This window comes from Theobroma cacao, chromosome 4, assembly GCF_000208745.1.
Source record: "Theobroma cacao cultivar B97-61/B2 chromosome 4, Criollo_cocoa_genome_V2, whole genome shotgun sequence".
Classification (NCBI taxonomy): domain Eukaryota; kingdom Viridiplantae; phylum Streptophyta; class Magnoliopsida; order Malvales; family Malvaceae; genus Theobroma; species Theobroma cacao.
Window position 1 is genome coordinate 30,955,447 of NC_030853.1, and position 14,682 is coordinate 30,970,128.

Consider the following 14,682-nt stretch of genomic DNA (forward strand, 5'->3'; position numbering starts at 1 on the left):
TAAGGTGTATTAATTATAATATATTAATATGTAAGATATTTACTATCATATATTAATATTATAATATTAATGTATAAGTTATATCATTTAAATAATTTAAAATTTAGTAATTTTATATTAATACATATTTATAAATAAACAAATATATATAACTAATATTAAATTACTATGATTATGATTTGTATACATACATATAATAAATTAATATAATTTAAGTATATTATTAATTAAGTTTACCATCAATTCTTCTTAATATATATACAAATTATACATATATATAATTTGATTTTTTTGGTGGATTGATCTAATTTTAAAATTGAGAACCGATCAAAAAATCAATTGGATCAAACATTTTGGATCAATTAACTCGAAGCATTTTACCTAAATTACATTTAATTTGATTAAATAATTAGTTTAATTTAGTTTTATTCACCCTTATTTTTACCCCATAAAACCAAAAAAAGAAAGCATTATCCTTTCCTTTTATATGTCAAAATCTATTTACAAAGAAACATAAAGAAAGAATCATAAGAATTATAATTTAATCATTTACACAAAATAATGATTAAAATTAAGTCGAATCGAGACGGAATCAAAATCATCGATCAATTGATCAATATAATTCCATTTCAATTATCTCAAGTTTTAAGATCTATATTAATTAATTATTTTTTAATAAAAATTTGATTCATTTAATTTGTAAAATTTTAAATTGAATCAATTGTGCAAATTGAAAATACTTTACTTTATAATAAATGTACATAATTTTTAGCCGATAATATAATCATTTATTGAAAATAGTTATTAAAATTAAACAAAATATAATTGAACTCAAAATAATCAATCAAATCAATCAATAAAGTTGAATTTTTACGACGTATATCCATCTATTCAATTTTATTTTAATCAAAATTTGATTAATTTAACTTTCAAAACTTTAAACATAATCGATCGTACCAACCTAAAGGACCTTACTTCATAATAAATGTATGTAAATTTTAATTGATTGTATAATCATTTACATAAAGTAATAATTAAGATTGAGCAGGATTCGATTAAAATCAAAATAATCGATCAATATAGTTCGATTTTGATTGTTACAATTTTTAAGATACGTATCGATTGATCCGGGTTTCTTTTAATAAAAATTTGATTAATTTAATTTTCGTAATTTTTTCCAATAAAAACAATTAAAAACGAAACATAACAAAAAAAGAAAGAAAAGAAATGAAAAAATCTGGAATCTTCTGGTCTTCTTCTTTGGTGGTCATATAAAAATTAAAGGACCAGTCGCCACATCTCTCCAACTTTCCCCTCATAAATAAACCTTTTCTTCCCCCCAATTTCTTTAAAAGAAATAATAAAAGTCTAAAATTAACCAAAATCCTCAATCAAAATTAAATATCTCTCTCTCTCTCTCTCTCTCTCTCTGTTTTTTTAATCTAATTTTCTTCTCCTAATTCACTAAAACCCTAGATATACTTCCACCACTCCTTTCTCGAACACCACCCACAAAAAGGAAGGAACAAAGAACGACACTCTTTTTTGTTTTTTTTCAACGGTGTCGGGTTTCTGTTTTTAAAGCCCTTTTTTTTGGGTGATTTTCGAAACCTTTCCGTACAATGTCGGGTTCCGGGGGCGTTTCGTTCGCGAGAAGCCGAGGCGGCGAGAGTCGGTTTTACTATCCGCCGCCGATGAGGAAACAGCAGCAGCAACCGCAGCAGATGATGGGGCAGCGGCGGGAACGGAGGCCGTCGGTTTCCAAGAGTTTGACCGAGAAGAGAACGGATCACGAGGAATGCGCCACGTCATCACCGTCTTCAACGTCGGTGGATAGTAGTAATAAGAATAATAATAGTAGTAAAAGAAACGATGATAATTTGACGAATTTGGATCGGTTCTTGGAGTATACGACTCCCGTGGTTCCGGCTCAATATCTACCCAAGGTAAAAAGAAACCAAACCCAATTCATATCAATCAAGATTTGACCTTTCTTTCCTTTTTGTTTTTTTAAATATGGTTCAATCCTTGCTTTTTTGGGATCCTTTGATTGCTTTTTTTAAGGTTAGCAGAAGATAGTGATTATGTGCATCTAGAGCAATTGCTTGACTTGACTTGAATTTCTTTGTAAGAATCAAAACCCCAACAAAAAAAAATGAAGAAATTGGTTTTATTTCGTTAGTCAGAAAATGTGGGAAAATTGAAGATATTTTGCTAAGCAACAGAAGACCGGGCAACCAAAAGATCATAATTATTAATGCAAAATGGCGAATTGTTTTTCAGAAGTGTTTAGCAATATATGAACTATGGGTTCTTTATGTCTTTTTATTAAATGCTGATGAATCTTTTATTGATGAAATTGTTGGTGATCTTGTAGACAAGCAGAAGGGGATGGAGAGGGCAAGAACCTGGACTGGAGTGTTCTCCACCATATTTTGTGCTTGAGGATTTGTGGGAGTCTTTTAAGGAATGGAGTGCATATGGAGCTGGGGTTCATCTTTTGTTGAATGGGAGTGACTCTGTAGTGCAATACTATGTCCCTTACTTGTCCGGCATTCAGCTGTATATAGACCCATCAAGACCCTCCCCAAGGCAAAGGTAAAGTCTTTCAAACCATATTTAATCTAATCTCCTTCTATAGCTGAAAGTCCTTACCATCCAATCTTTCTGTTGCCTTTTATGAGTGAGAATTTCTGATGGCCGTTTGACTTTTTGGATCCTTATGTGGTCTCAGCTAGTCCCTATCTCCTTTTTCTGATTTAAGCTATTGTAATTGGATAATCAGAGTCAAATTTATTAGACATGCTGCTCAACTAAGTTGGGAAGTCATGTTGCTGAAGTTTCACTTGATAGTTGATATAACTTAAGTTGTATTATGCCCAATGTTTTGCTGATTTGCTTTATAAGATGTGCTGTTTGGTCCATAATCTTAGTGAGATCAGTAGAGGTTGAAGTGCATGGTGATGAGTTCACTTGAGCTGTAAATCATGAATTATGTTTCTTTCTTTGAGATGCTAGATTAATAGCATGCGTATTGTGTTTGCCCTGTACAATTGAACAGGAGGCCTGGTGAGGAGAGTGATACTGAGTCATCCAGAGAGACAAGTAGTGATGGTAGCGGCAGTGATTGTGGAACTGGAAGAAGAGCTAACAATGTTGTCCAGGGGGCTTGGAGTCAGCTGGAGATTGCAGACACGAATGTCCAGAGATTGATGAGACTGTCACTTAGGAATAAACCCTCTGGGGGTTCTTCAAGCGATGAAAGCGATATGTGTAACCCTCCTGGTCAGCTGATTTTTGAATACTTGGAGCATGATCAACCATTTAGTCGTGAACCCTTGGCTGACAAGGTAAGCCCATCTTCCTCTGTTAGATTAGCGTTTGCAACTTCTTGTGTGCTCACTAGTAACATTGCATTCTGCAGATTTCAGTTCTTGCATCTCAATTTCCAGCACTAAGGACGTACAGGAGCTGTGATCTATCCCCTTCAAGTTGGATTTCTGTGGCATGGTATATATTTCTCATTTTAAAAGACTTCATGAAGCTATGGTTCTTTGTTCATTGCAATTTTGATTGTAAACCTGATTAGATCTGACAAATTTTCTTTCTTTCTTTCTTTTCTTTTTTTAATGAAGGTATCCTATATATAGGATACCAATGGGTCCAACTCTGCAAAATCTGGATGCCTGCTTTTTAACCTATCACTCTCTGTCTACACCCTCACCAGGTAAGCATCTTTTCCACCCTTTATATGCGGTTGCATGTCTGTATTATTTCTGCCTGACAAGTTTTTCATATTGTGATTTTGATATTGTTTGGAGCAGGTATTGGCACAGATGTGCTGCCCTTCCGGGGCTTCCCTGTTAGGGAGTTTCATGGTGCTGACATGTCCTTAAAGCTATCATTGCATGCCTTTGGACTTGCTTTCTATAAGTTCAAAGTTTCCGTTTGGAATCCCGATGAAGCGAGTGAATGCCAGAAAGCTAATTCCCTTTTGCGAGCTGCTGATAACTGGCTTAGGCTTTTGCAAGTGAATCATCCAGATTTCAGGTTCTTTGTTTCCCACAACACATACTGGAGGTGAGCAAAGTTCCAAAACATAGTGGAACTGACCACTTAACTTGGAAGAGAATCCCAGTACCTCAGCAGATTGACTTTCAAACTGTCTCTCCAGCCCATTAGCCTTAGCTCATACATATACTTTGGTATTGCTTGCCCTATCTGTAGTTCTTCCTCATGGATGCAAGGAAGATGCTTTATTTTGTATGGATTACGATGGATACAGAGCACAGATAGACATGGTATTCAAGTTCATCTGTTGGGCTTCCCGTAATACCCCATGTTCTTTTGTCAGCATCATGGCCTCGACGAGGTAGATGTCAAACTCTATAACTTCTTAATAAGTTTGATAGTTTGATGATGACGATGATGAAAATCTCTGATATTTGTATATACTTATGTCTTTTTGGAGTTCAGTATGTGTAACATTCCTACTTGTACTAACACTTTTTTAGAGCTTGATCTTGGAACCCAAACATTAGTTTTTCCACTGGAGGTGAAATAACACGTTAGCTCTTCTTAGTGAGGGAGAAATGTTAATGCACTTGAACTATATTCAACGTTTTTGTCTGTCTTCTACTGTTTCTCCACTTTTTCTTACTTTCCCTTCCATTGCTTTCACAAATTACCCTGATTTCCACTTTAATTCTCACACCATATACGTATGAAGGAATTGCATGTTGAAAAAGTTTAGAAGATAGACCAGGGGTTGTGAATTAGTGAAGTAGATGGATAGGCCTGCTTCCTTCATACGTAAATATGACTACTACTAGAAGAAAATCTCAAAATATTACCATACATTCCCCCGTAGCCATTCTCAATGAAAGAAAAAAAAGGAAGAAATTATTCACCCATTGGACGAGCAAAGCATACTAACATCACATTTTTCTCACGTCTGCCAAAATTTGCACCCTTTCCATGTGGAAAGAGCATATGATGTTATCATAATTTTGATTGACACTAATGATTCATAGGGGTTTGAAATCAAATCTCACTGAATCATCTTTTAAGACTTGATAAGCATGGTTTTTGAGTTTGAATTGTGATTTTATGACAAAAGTAATGGTATAACTTGTTTAATTCTTCAATAATGTGTGGAAATGGGTCCCTTTCTTCTATGAATGAAAGATTCGATATAATTAAAATGATACGTAATGTAATTGAATGAAATAAAATATCATGGATCTCAATAATTAATAAAAAATGAGGTAAAGAGTTTTTTTTCACTTAATAAATATGTCTTTCGAGTTTAAGCAATGGGCTCATGACAAGAACATTTTGAATGAATTTACTACCTTTATATTATTTCTAAAATCCTTTAAAGAGTAAATTTGAATTGCTTGTACAAATAAAAAGAAAAATGTTTTACGTAGGTACACACGACACATAGATTAAGGCAATCTTTAATCAGGTAAATCTTGATAGTGATTAGTAAATCCTACCTCACCCAAGGTATTATTTGGCTTATTGTCCTAAAACGGCACCGTTTTATAAGTAAAAAACTTTGTTTTTCCTTCAACATTCCCTATCAACAGGCATGACTCCTAGGTGACAGAAAGTTCATAACGTAGGACAATGACTCAGTCAAGGAAGCAAACTAATGATAAATAATGACTCAGTCAAGGATGTAAACCAAAGATGCAACAATTCGTTTTGTTTTTCTGCAGACGACAAAGCTTTAAGATAAATAATGATGCCCAACATGTTATAGCATAGCAACTGTAATTACATCTAGTTATAAATCTGTTAAGTCAGATCTTTAGATATAAAGAAAGCAAGCTTATAGATATAAAGGCGAAGTTCTTCCATCTTTCCATTATGCACAAAAGTTCTAAATACAATAGTAGGAGTACATAGTTCCGCTGACCTATTCGATTTCCATTTCCGAGGTAAGAGTGAAGATCTTTCCCTCTTTATGCTTTACTCTCAGACCTAATATTATATTGGCATATCCACTACAAATACCCCCATTAACTTATAAGTTATCATCGAGAATAGTGGACATCAACAGTCCTTGGATGCACTCACACCTTTGAGCCTTCTCCTCATGGTCCTTGTCCGACAGTTGCGACTGCTGAGACTTTCTGTCATCAGAAACTATGGTGTTAGAACATTAAATCTAATTGATAACTCACACGACAGTGAATCTAAACTAATTAATGCAGTGCCAGAAGGCATGGGCAGTTTCTACTAAGCAGTAGGAGGGGAAGAATATGCAAAATGCAGGTAAACCTATGCATCCAATGTGGATAAAATTTCATCAATTGACAGCATTGATGCCTTCATAGTCCTTTCGAGCAAGGGTAAGACTTGTACATAGAAAAAATGGCCTAGATTGTAATTGCACCACTATGATCAAGTGGTATCTACTTACTTACTAGCAAGGCAAATAATAAAAACAAAATAATTTCTGCCTAATCCACGGCATTTCCTACCCCTCAAAATTGTTTACTAAATCAAAGAGCATTGTGTACTACCGGCAACCATATCAATCTTAAGGGACCAGAAAGAGAAAGAAAAGGACTAATATCAAAAGAATAAATGACACCAGCAGTCATACCTTTCTAGAAATTCTTTATTTGAGCTTTCCTTTACTGCATGTGCTTCAGCAATAGAAAGAGGCTGCAAGCTTACAGGCTCATCAACTGTGGGTGGATTAAAAATAAACGATGATAATAATGGATCAGGTTCTACATTGGAAGAAGAAACAATGCATGAAGATCCACCAGGAAAGGCCTGCCAATTTCCTTCTCGCAGTTCTTTTCTCAACATGGCAAATGTCAAATTGGTTCCACCCTTGCGTAATCTCCGCTTGCGCTGCACGTAATATCCAGTCAAGGAATAACCTGAACCGTCATTCATCATGACATGCTTCCTCACAAACAAACTAAAGACATTTAAATTTACAAAGAAGAGAACAACCTGAGAATGGGGAAAGTGTTTTACAGGGATAACACACTATCATCTTGGTCACTGTGAGCAGATATGTAATCAATTCAAAAAAAAAACAAAAGAGAAAAGAAATGCTCTTACTGAAGTCTATTATGTTTCACATGCATTGCTACACCATGGCACATATAGTCAGGCACCATGGTGAAGATGAAAGCAGATCAAAGTGTCTAGCCTTATAAAAAAAGAGAGATCAATATTCGGACCAGACATACATGATAATAGCATTATTTAACCAGCCTTGACATCAGAACCAAACAAGATATAACAAAGCTTAGAAAAAATTCCACACGAAAAGGATACCTTTAGAAAATTTCCGTGTTGCATGGTAATGTGGCTAACAATATCCATTCCAACCCTCTTTGCACAAACTGGGCAGACCTGACAAATTAAAATTCAATCAAACACATATTAAGTAAAATTCAAATGTAACTCTCAAGAAATGTTATGTGTCCAGCGGACCAACAACTCATATCAATTGGGAGAAGAATAAATCAAAGTATGGAGAATCATACAATTTATCCAATTAATTAGAAAGCTAAACAACTTAACCCACTACTGTTCTCCAGTTAATGAATGCTAGACACTGTTAATGAAGCAAACAACATCTATCTATTACTCTAGCCGCAATAAAATCCACAATAAAAGACACATAGCTAACTAAATGATCAAAAACCTTACTAAGTCAAATCCCCAAGTCAACACCAACAGGATTAAAAGTCCCACTTCAAAATTTTCAACTTTTTTTTCCCAATTAAGAACCACTCCACACAAACTTTCAGAATATTCTTCCTTCATCAATAACCGAACCTAGCTTTAACAAAGTTCATCTTTTTCTGATCAATTTAATAAGAAATAACATCAATATGAAACAAAGAATTATAAATATATGAAAGATTAGGAAACGGGTACCCCGTTTTTGGCTTCAACAGGATGATCCTCATCGATGTGGCAACAAAGCCCAACAATGTCGAAATCCTCAGCGCAAAACGGACATAAGAACTCCGCCTTGAAATCCTCGTCGCCGTCAACTTCTTCATATCCTCCTCCCAGAAACAGATCTACCCACAACAAACAAACAAACAATACAAGACAAGAAACATCAAAATTTTCATCATAAAATTTTCATTTCAATTCTTAATTTCTCGAGAACCAAACGGGAAAACACTAACCAGATCGAGATTGGTGACGCCTAGAAGAAGAGGAAAAAGAAGAAGGATTGGAGAATCGAAAGCTCAATGAATTTGACTCCATTTTTTCCTGGAAAGAAAAAACAAAGAACCCAACTTTCTTTTCTTCTTTTGATCTAGTATTCGCGAATCTTTCTTGTGGGGGTAAAATTTGGTAAACTTATTAGAACCGAGTCCTTAAATGAAAGGAAAAAAAACCCAGAAAGATGGAAGTGAAAGGAAGAAACGAGGAAACGATAGGAGAGAGAAAGAGCAGAGAGAGACTCTCCACCGAACTTCTGGTTCGGGGTTCAGCCTCTTTTATGAACCATTTTTTTTCCTTTTTGGTTTTTTTGCTTAATTGCCCATTAAGTTTTAACAAATTGTTGAAATGCCCCTTTCTTTTGAACTAATTGGATTTTGCTCGAAAAATTTTTTTGAGTGGGCGGTTGAGATTGCCGTCACCGGGCGAGGAATTAACTACGTCACGGAGGAATTTGATTGGACTAATTTTTGAAACGCGTTTTGTAACGTCGTTTGTTTCTGACTATCCACGCGTACTTGCAGGAGCTGTCGTTTCATTGGTTGGAAGTTGCAACTGATAAAGAAGGAAGATGTTAGGGTCAGCTTGTCAACCAGCTCTCGTAGCTCAGTTGGTTAGAGCACCCGTTTAGTAAGCGGGAGGTCTTGAGTTCGACTCTCAACGAGAGCAAATTGTTTACTTCACAACTCACAAGCCGAGTTCACAGACCAGCCTCCATTTTTCACCACTCACAAGTATAGTTCACAGACCAGCCTCCATTTCCTGCAACTGCTATGAAAACAAAAGGAATACATTTTCAACCCGAAGAAGAGTATATATGATCATCCTTAAATACAAGAGTATAGATCAACTTGAGCAGTTACAAGCAATAAAACAATGCTAGTTTCAGCTCTTCTTTTTAGTCTTCATCAAGTCGCTGAGATCTGAAGCCTGGAAAGATTTTTCAAGAAAATCAGCAATCGTGAGCTTCATGTCAACCGTCATCCTCTCAAGTATAACTGACAACAAGTTCACGTCTGACATGGCTCTATGTGTTGCATCTACTGCTTGAATGTCAAAGTGTTCGCAGAGTGCTTGTAGTGAGAAGAGCCTTGATCCTGTTAACAGTATAAAACAATCAAACTGACTGAAAAATTATGCAGAATGGGAGGGGGGGGGGGGGGGGGGGGAAGGCTCTAACCATTCAACTTCATCATCTGGCGGGCCAGAGGAAGGGTGTCTAAAAACAGCCAATTAGGAGGAATATCCATTGAACAACGGCTGAATTCCTTGACAAGAAAAGGTACATCGAAACATCGTGCATTGTGAGCAATAAACAAAGCAAGGCTCCCAGGAATTTGTTGGCGGCTTCTGATGTAGTGCAGTAGGATTGGGATGAAGTCCTTCATCCTAGCGAGCAGTCATCCAGCATGGGGCATTGATCACCAGTTGAAGTGGAGAGGCAATCAATATAAAGATAATCAATGAACTTGAAGTAAGAAATTTTAACATCAGTTGAGTTTGAGGATGATATATACCTTGGGACATCTGGTTGATTCACCATGTTGGTTGTAATACCATGAATGTGTGAATTTGGAACATGTTGTTCAGGGTTAATCAGGGTGTGGAAACAACTGTTCTTTCCCCCCATAAGGTCTCGGATTGCAATTTCGATAATCCGCCCACTCTCTTTGCAAAATCCAGTGGTTTCAATATCAAAAACGAACACTCTTACAAATTGCTTTGGATCTTGGCTCTCTAAAATCTGGCGTTTAGCATCACAATACTGGATGCTACTAAGGCAACTTGAAACTGAAGAACTAATAGTGCTTGCCTGCACTTGTCCATCCAAGAATTTATGCCTAACGTTGCTTCTTTCACCTTTCTCCTTGTCTCTAGTTCTTAGCCCACTTTCTGTTGATCTAGGTCTCAAAACCTGAGTCCTATTAGTTGTCCCTTGAAAAGGCTCGAAATCATGTGATCCTAGCAACTTAAATTTAGAAAAAGCCTTGAAAGAATGTCTTCGTATGTCGAACTTGTGTGGCAAACAGCCTACATATGTTGATTGAAAGTGTGGTAAGGGCTGGATTCTGCATCTAGGAAATTGCAAAAGGGAAAAACTAACAGCACCTGCCATCCTTTGGGCTCGATAAGCTGCAACAAAATTAGCTTGCAACTTAGTAAAACAATTCCACCTGTTTCAACATGGAATAGAATGTTAACTGGAAGACGGTGTAAAAATTACATATGCTACTAGAAGAAAAAAAGTTTTATGTAGAGCCATAACCACAGTACAGAATACATTGAAATTCAATTTTAATTCTACAGGCATTTAAGTTCTAACTCAGAAGAACTGAATTTTCTTCCATTGTTCCTGCAGTTGATGTTGCGTTTTAGTAACCTAACGAAAACCAGGGTACCATATTGAAACAGCTTTCGTTTATACTTAATCCTTGAAAGAAACAAAAGAAAAAAAGCAAGGATGGAAAAATCTTTCAGGGCTTCAACTATGTGATTTAGAAACACAGCCAGACTCAGACATTTTGAGATGCTCTGTAATAACTTGCAAGTCCTCATGAGATAATTATGAATTGTAAGTTAGACTTCTATATTCTTTAAATCCCCATTTACCATATAAGAAAACTAAAAATATACTACTTTTTTTTTTAACCACAGGTAGTCCTATGAGAACTTCCACCCTACTTTGCCATTGCCACTGGCTTCACTTCCATAGGTTTCAATGACATACGTTTAGCAAATAATGAATGTATAACAGGCCAAATTTATCAGGAAGAAACTCAATCCAATTAAATAATTATGATTTCAGAAAAGAATGAACCTTTATTGCACACATATCAGAACCAAAACCATAGCCCAATAACATAACTTCCAGAAACATGCTTACCAGCAATAAGCAATAACCCACAATATGTTAAAAGTAAAACTAGAAAGAAATCCACCCCCATCAACTTCACTCACACTAAGCTATCCATAAAAGAAAACCCAAATCAAAAAAAAATAATCTGGGTTTCATTGAGCTACAATCTAAAGAAGCAACAAGAAACACAAAATAACAAAACAGTGACAAAAGAACTACCTTTAGGGAATTCAAAACCTGGAAACTTCTACATTGGCCTTTGGGACGGTCATTTTGAAATTATAAACAGTCTAGAGAGAGAATGAAAGTGCTGATGGTGCAATTTCTGAAGCCCCAAAGGAACTGTCGGTCGTGCACGCTTTTTGCTTTGCAGTTCCAGGGACAAAGGACGAACCCTCTCTTTGGCGCTGTTTGACGCCTAGGCAACCAAGGGGCAAACAATACAAAAAAAAAAAAAACACTCGGTCATTGGAATTTGGAATCTTGTAACCAAAACTTTATAAAGTTACAACCCAACCATTGTTTTGACCAAAACCGAACAGAAGCCTTATCAGGCTGAGCCCAAATCAGTGCCCATTCTTGGAAAATCTTGTGAATGACCGGAACCCAAACTAAAGATTCTAGTTACGACCCAACCTTCTTAATCTATACTTTTCTAAAACGTTGAACTCTTATCTGTGTAAGGATTAAGAAAATAGAGGAACTTGGAGAAATTGACAAGAATAAATTTCTCTCTGTCTTGTCCTGTTAAAGAAACTGCAAGATCAAAATATGTTCAGAACTTGCTTATTGCTCTGTTGGATGATATTTTAACTCAAATAATTGGAGAAATGTGAGTCCGATTATGAATCTTAAATTGAGATTATAGTCAGCACTCTCCTCTTATAGAAAGTGATAACCTGTCAGCTAGACCCAGCTCAACTTATCTGTTCTGTGCTTGGCTTGAACTGATCAGTGATTTTCACCAAGCCATTTAACTGTACAAGAGAGCATGAGGTTGGATTTGATGCAAGTGTGAGCCGTGCTTCACTGCTGCCCATGGAATCACGCAAGGAATTGTACTTGGTTAAGGCAGACCATAGTTTTTTTTTTTTTTCCCTTCACAAAGAGCGAGGTTGAGGGGGCAGTGGTACCAACCAATGATGGATGTTGACTTAGAGATGAAGCCAATAATGCCACCCGATGCTGTGTCACAAAGGCCATTCCCAAGGCCTTTTTCCCCCATTTGATTTAGTAAGATGCCAACACACCATTGGCCTAATAAAAGGGACCGAGAGAGAGAGAAAGGGATGGGGTTTTGTTTCATCTTCTTGGAAAACTTAAGGCCAAAAATCAGGTGCTTTGCTAATGTTACCCCATGTGCAATTAATTTAGTGTCTTATGTAAAGCAACAGTGGTGTTGCTTCCTCCTTTTTGGATTTGCACATTCCTGAAAAAATAATTGCCAAGAAAAAGGGGTTTGCATCCTTTCAGTTCATCTGCAAAAAGAAATAATAAACCAATTAAACTCTAAAATATTACAAGAAATGCTCGACTGACATTGTGTCTGACGATTTAATTGAATTGTATTAATCGTGTATACTAATACTAAACTACGATCCTGATTGTGCATTTCACTGTAAGCCTGTACCTATAAGCTAGCCAAATATATTATGAGCACTACAATTAGGGAGCAAAATGTGTCATCTTCCACGCTTGAAGTACTGTATCGATATGAGAATTCTGTGTTTTACTGTACTTATCAATGCATAAGTTTATACATTATTAAAATATGGTACATGTGTCCAATCAAGTTCAGAGTAGTTAAACTTATAGGACTGCTACATGAACCAACAACAAAAATTGCCTCCTTTGATTAAGTTCAACATTGGATGCCAATTGATTCGTAAAACCCTGTATGGTAAAACTGCAAAACAAGCAAAAGTTAAAAACTTTCAAACCACATCATCATGAGCTTGGCGAACCATGGAAAATGCCATGTGAAGGATATAAATTTCCACCATCCAATCCCAGGGGGAGGGGATGGCCTAGACACAGGAGAAAAGGGTATTTATCCCATTATTCACAGGGTCAAGCTCCGGGTCTCTAGTTGGCAACTTGAAGGGAAAATTTTTAATTTTTTCCCATGGAAAATATGTAAATCCTGGCAAGCACTTCTTTTACCTAGAAGAGTAATGGAGGCCCGAGGTTATTGAAATTAAATTGGTTATTTGAACTTGTCTTAAGTTCAAATATAAAAAAATCGTATTTTATACAATCGAATGGAATAGTAGTAGATATCTATTTTAAAGGTCGCAGTCCCTGATTAGAATTGGGAAGAAGAAGAGGAGCAATGTGGGCGGGAAGGTTCCCATGGCCTGTCCTCACTTTGATTTTAGCTTTGGCATTAAACAGAAGAGAGCTAGAGACAATGATTGGTGTCCTGGAGGCATTGATTCCACGGTAAAAGTATAATTAACAATAGGATTTGATACCTGATAGCATTTGGTCAGTGAAATCTGTCTAAAAGACAGCCCAAGGTGACAGGGAGCAGCTGTTTTGCAAGCCTGGCAAACTGTACGATAAACCTGGAGATGTGGATCTAATTCCAAGCTATTTCCAACTGGTACACCGAAAGTGTATCCCCTCCCATCCCCTCCTTTTTGGTTGACAGGTAGTTCCCAGGTTTCACTTCAATAATTTTGATTGAAAATTGTTTTTTTTGTGAAACAATTGAAAGAAGCTGGGTGTCGGGGAGGCAAGAATTTCCATCCCCACGTGCTGAATTATCCTTTTCTTTATAGTATTATTTGTTGCAAAACCTCAAAGGTTTCCCATAAATGGATCAAAAAGGTGAAAGCAACCCAACTCTGACTGATCACCCAACTTTTTGCCCATTTTTTGAGATTTCTCTTGCGTCCATTCACTCAGGCCATTGCTTTTGCTACTTTTTAACCACAGAATCAATCCTTGGCATGCAACACGCTTCTCTGCATGGATGATAATAAACCCTAATGGAATCAACAGCCTGATCAATTATGATCGAAAACCATGGTTTCTTTAACCATCAACTTATTCATCTCAATCTCCCACCTTACCTTTTTGCACAATCATAGACCAAGAGAATCAATTGTGATCGGGGTATATGTTAAGATGTTCACATCTTAAATTACAGATCAAGCTGTGAGTTTGGAATCAACAGCCTGATCAATTTTGGTCAGAATCATGGGTTTTTTACGAAATCTTCAACCATCTTTTTGACAAAAATTAGATTTAAAATGAGTTATTTTTATATATTTTAGAATAAATCATTATCTAGGTATATGATAAGATGTTCATATCTTGAACGGTAGATGAAATTATGGGTTTGGAGTGTGACATAAATATAACATTTTTCGTTGGAATTTGAATTTTTTTATGAAAAATTTCGTCATTTTTTTTTTTGTAATGTTAAATATTATGATTTATTGTATATTATTATCTTGCCTATGCTTCATGTACAAATACAAAATATGCAATGGTGTGATAAAACCTTTTTGTATGATCGAAAAAGCAAAATCAAATAAAACCAAAAAGAAGGAGAAATCAAAATGATACAATATGAGTGTATAGACTAGAGACAAACA

General features: G+C 36.0%; 3 protein-coding genes and 1 non-coding gene across 7 annotated transcripts; 2 read left to right on the forward strand and 2 right to left on the reverse strand.

The window, feature by feature from the left end:
* On the forward strand, positions 1,396-4,623 carry LOC18603585. Its single transcript, XM_007035646.2, has 6 exons — positions 1,396-1,946; positions 2,378-2,598; positions 3,062-3,350; positions 3,425-3,510; positions 3,636-3,727; positions 3,825-4,623. The coding sequence occupies exons 1-6, from the start codon at positions 1,623-1,625 to the stop codon at positions 4,082-4,084; spliced, it is 1,272 nt and encodes a 423-aa protein (XP_007035708.2). The 5' UTR covers positions 1,396-1,622; the 3' UTR covers positions 4,085-4,623.
* On the reverse strand, positions 5,751-8,489 carry LOC18603586 (protein DEHYDRATION-INDUCED 19 homolog 4). The gene is made up of 5 exons (XM_007035647.2): positions 8,181-8,489; positions 7,921-8,069; positions 7,312-7,389; positions 6,620-6,876; positions 5,751-6,143 (listed from the first exon to the last, which is right to left on the reverse strand). Exons 1-5 carry the CDS (start codon positions 8,260-8,262, stop codon positions 6,035-6,037), a joined length of 675 nt encoding a protein of 224 aa, XP_007035709.2. The 5' UTR covers positions 8,263-8,489; the 3' UTR covers positions 5,751-6,034.
* TRNAT-AGU lies at positions 8,816-8,889 on the forward strand. The gene has a single exon. It is a non-coding gene; the product is annotated as a tRNA-Thr (tRNA).
* On the reverse strand, positions 8,958-12,170 carry LOC18603587 (exonuclease DPD1, chloroplastic/mitochondrial). 4 transcript variants are annotated; one of them, XM_007035648.2, is made up of 5 exons: positions 11,595-12,170; positions 11,297-11,495; positions 9,738-10,394; positions 9,401-9,609; positions 8,958-9,317 (listed from the first exon to the last, which is right to left on the reverse strand). In XM_007035648.2, exons 3-5 carry the CDS (start codon positions 10,334-10,336, stop codon positions 9,106-9,108), a joined length of 1,020 nt encoding a protein of 339 aa, XP_007035710.2. In that variant the 5' UTR covers positions 10,337-10,394; positions 11,297-11,495; positions 11,595-12,170; the 3' UTR covers positions 8,958-9,105. The 4 variants fall into 4 exon arrangements, with proteins under 4 accessions (XP_007035710.2, XP_007035712.2, XP_017975389.1 ...); XM_007035650.2 differs by having other exon boundaries at positions 9,738-10,353; positions 11,595-12,169; XM_018119900.1 differs by lacking the exon at positions 11,595-12,170 and having other exon boundaries at positions 9,738-10,353; positions 11,297-11,550.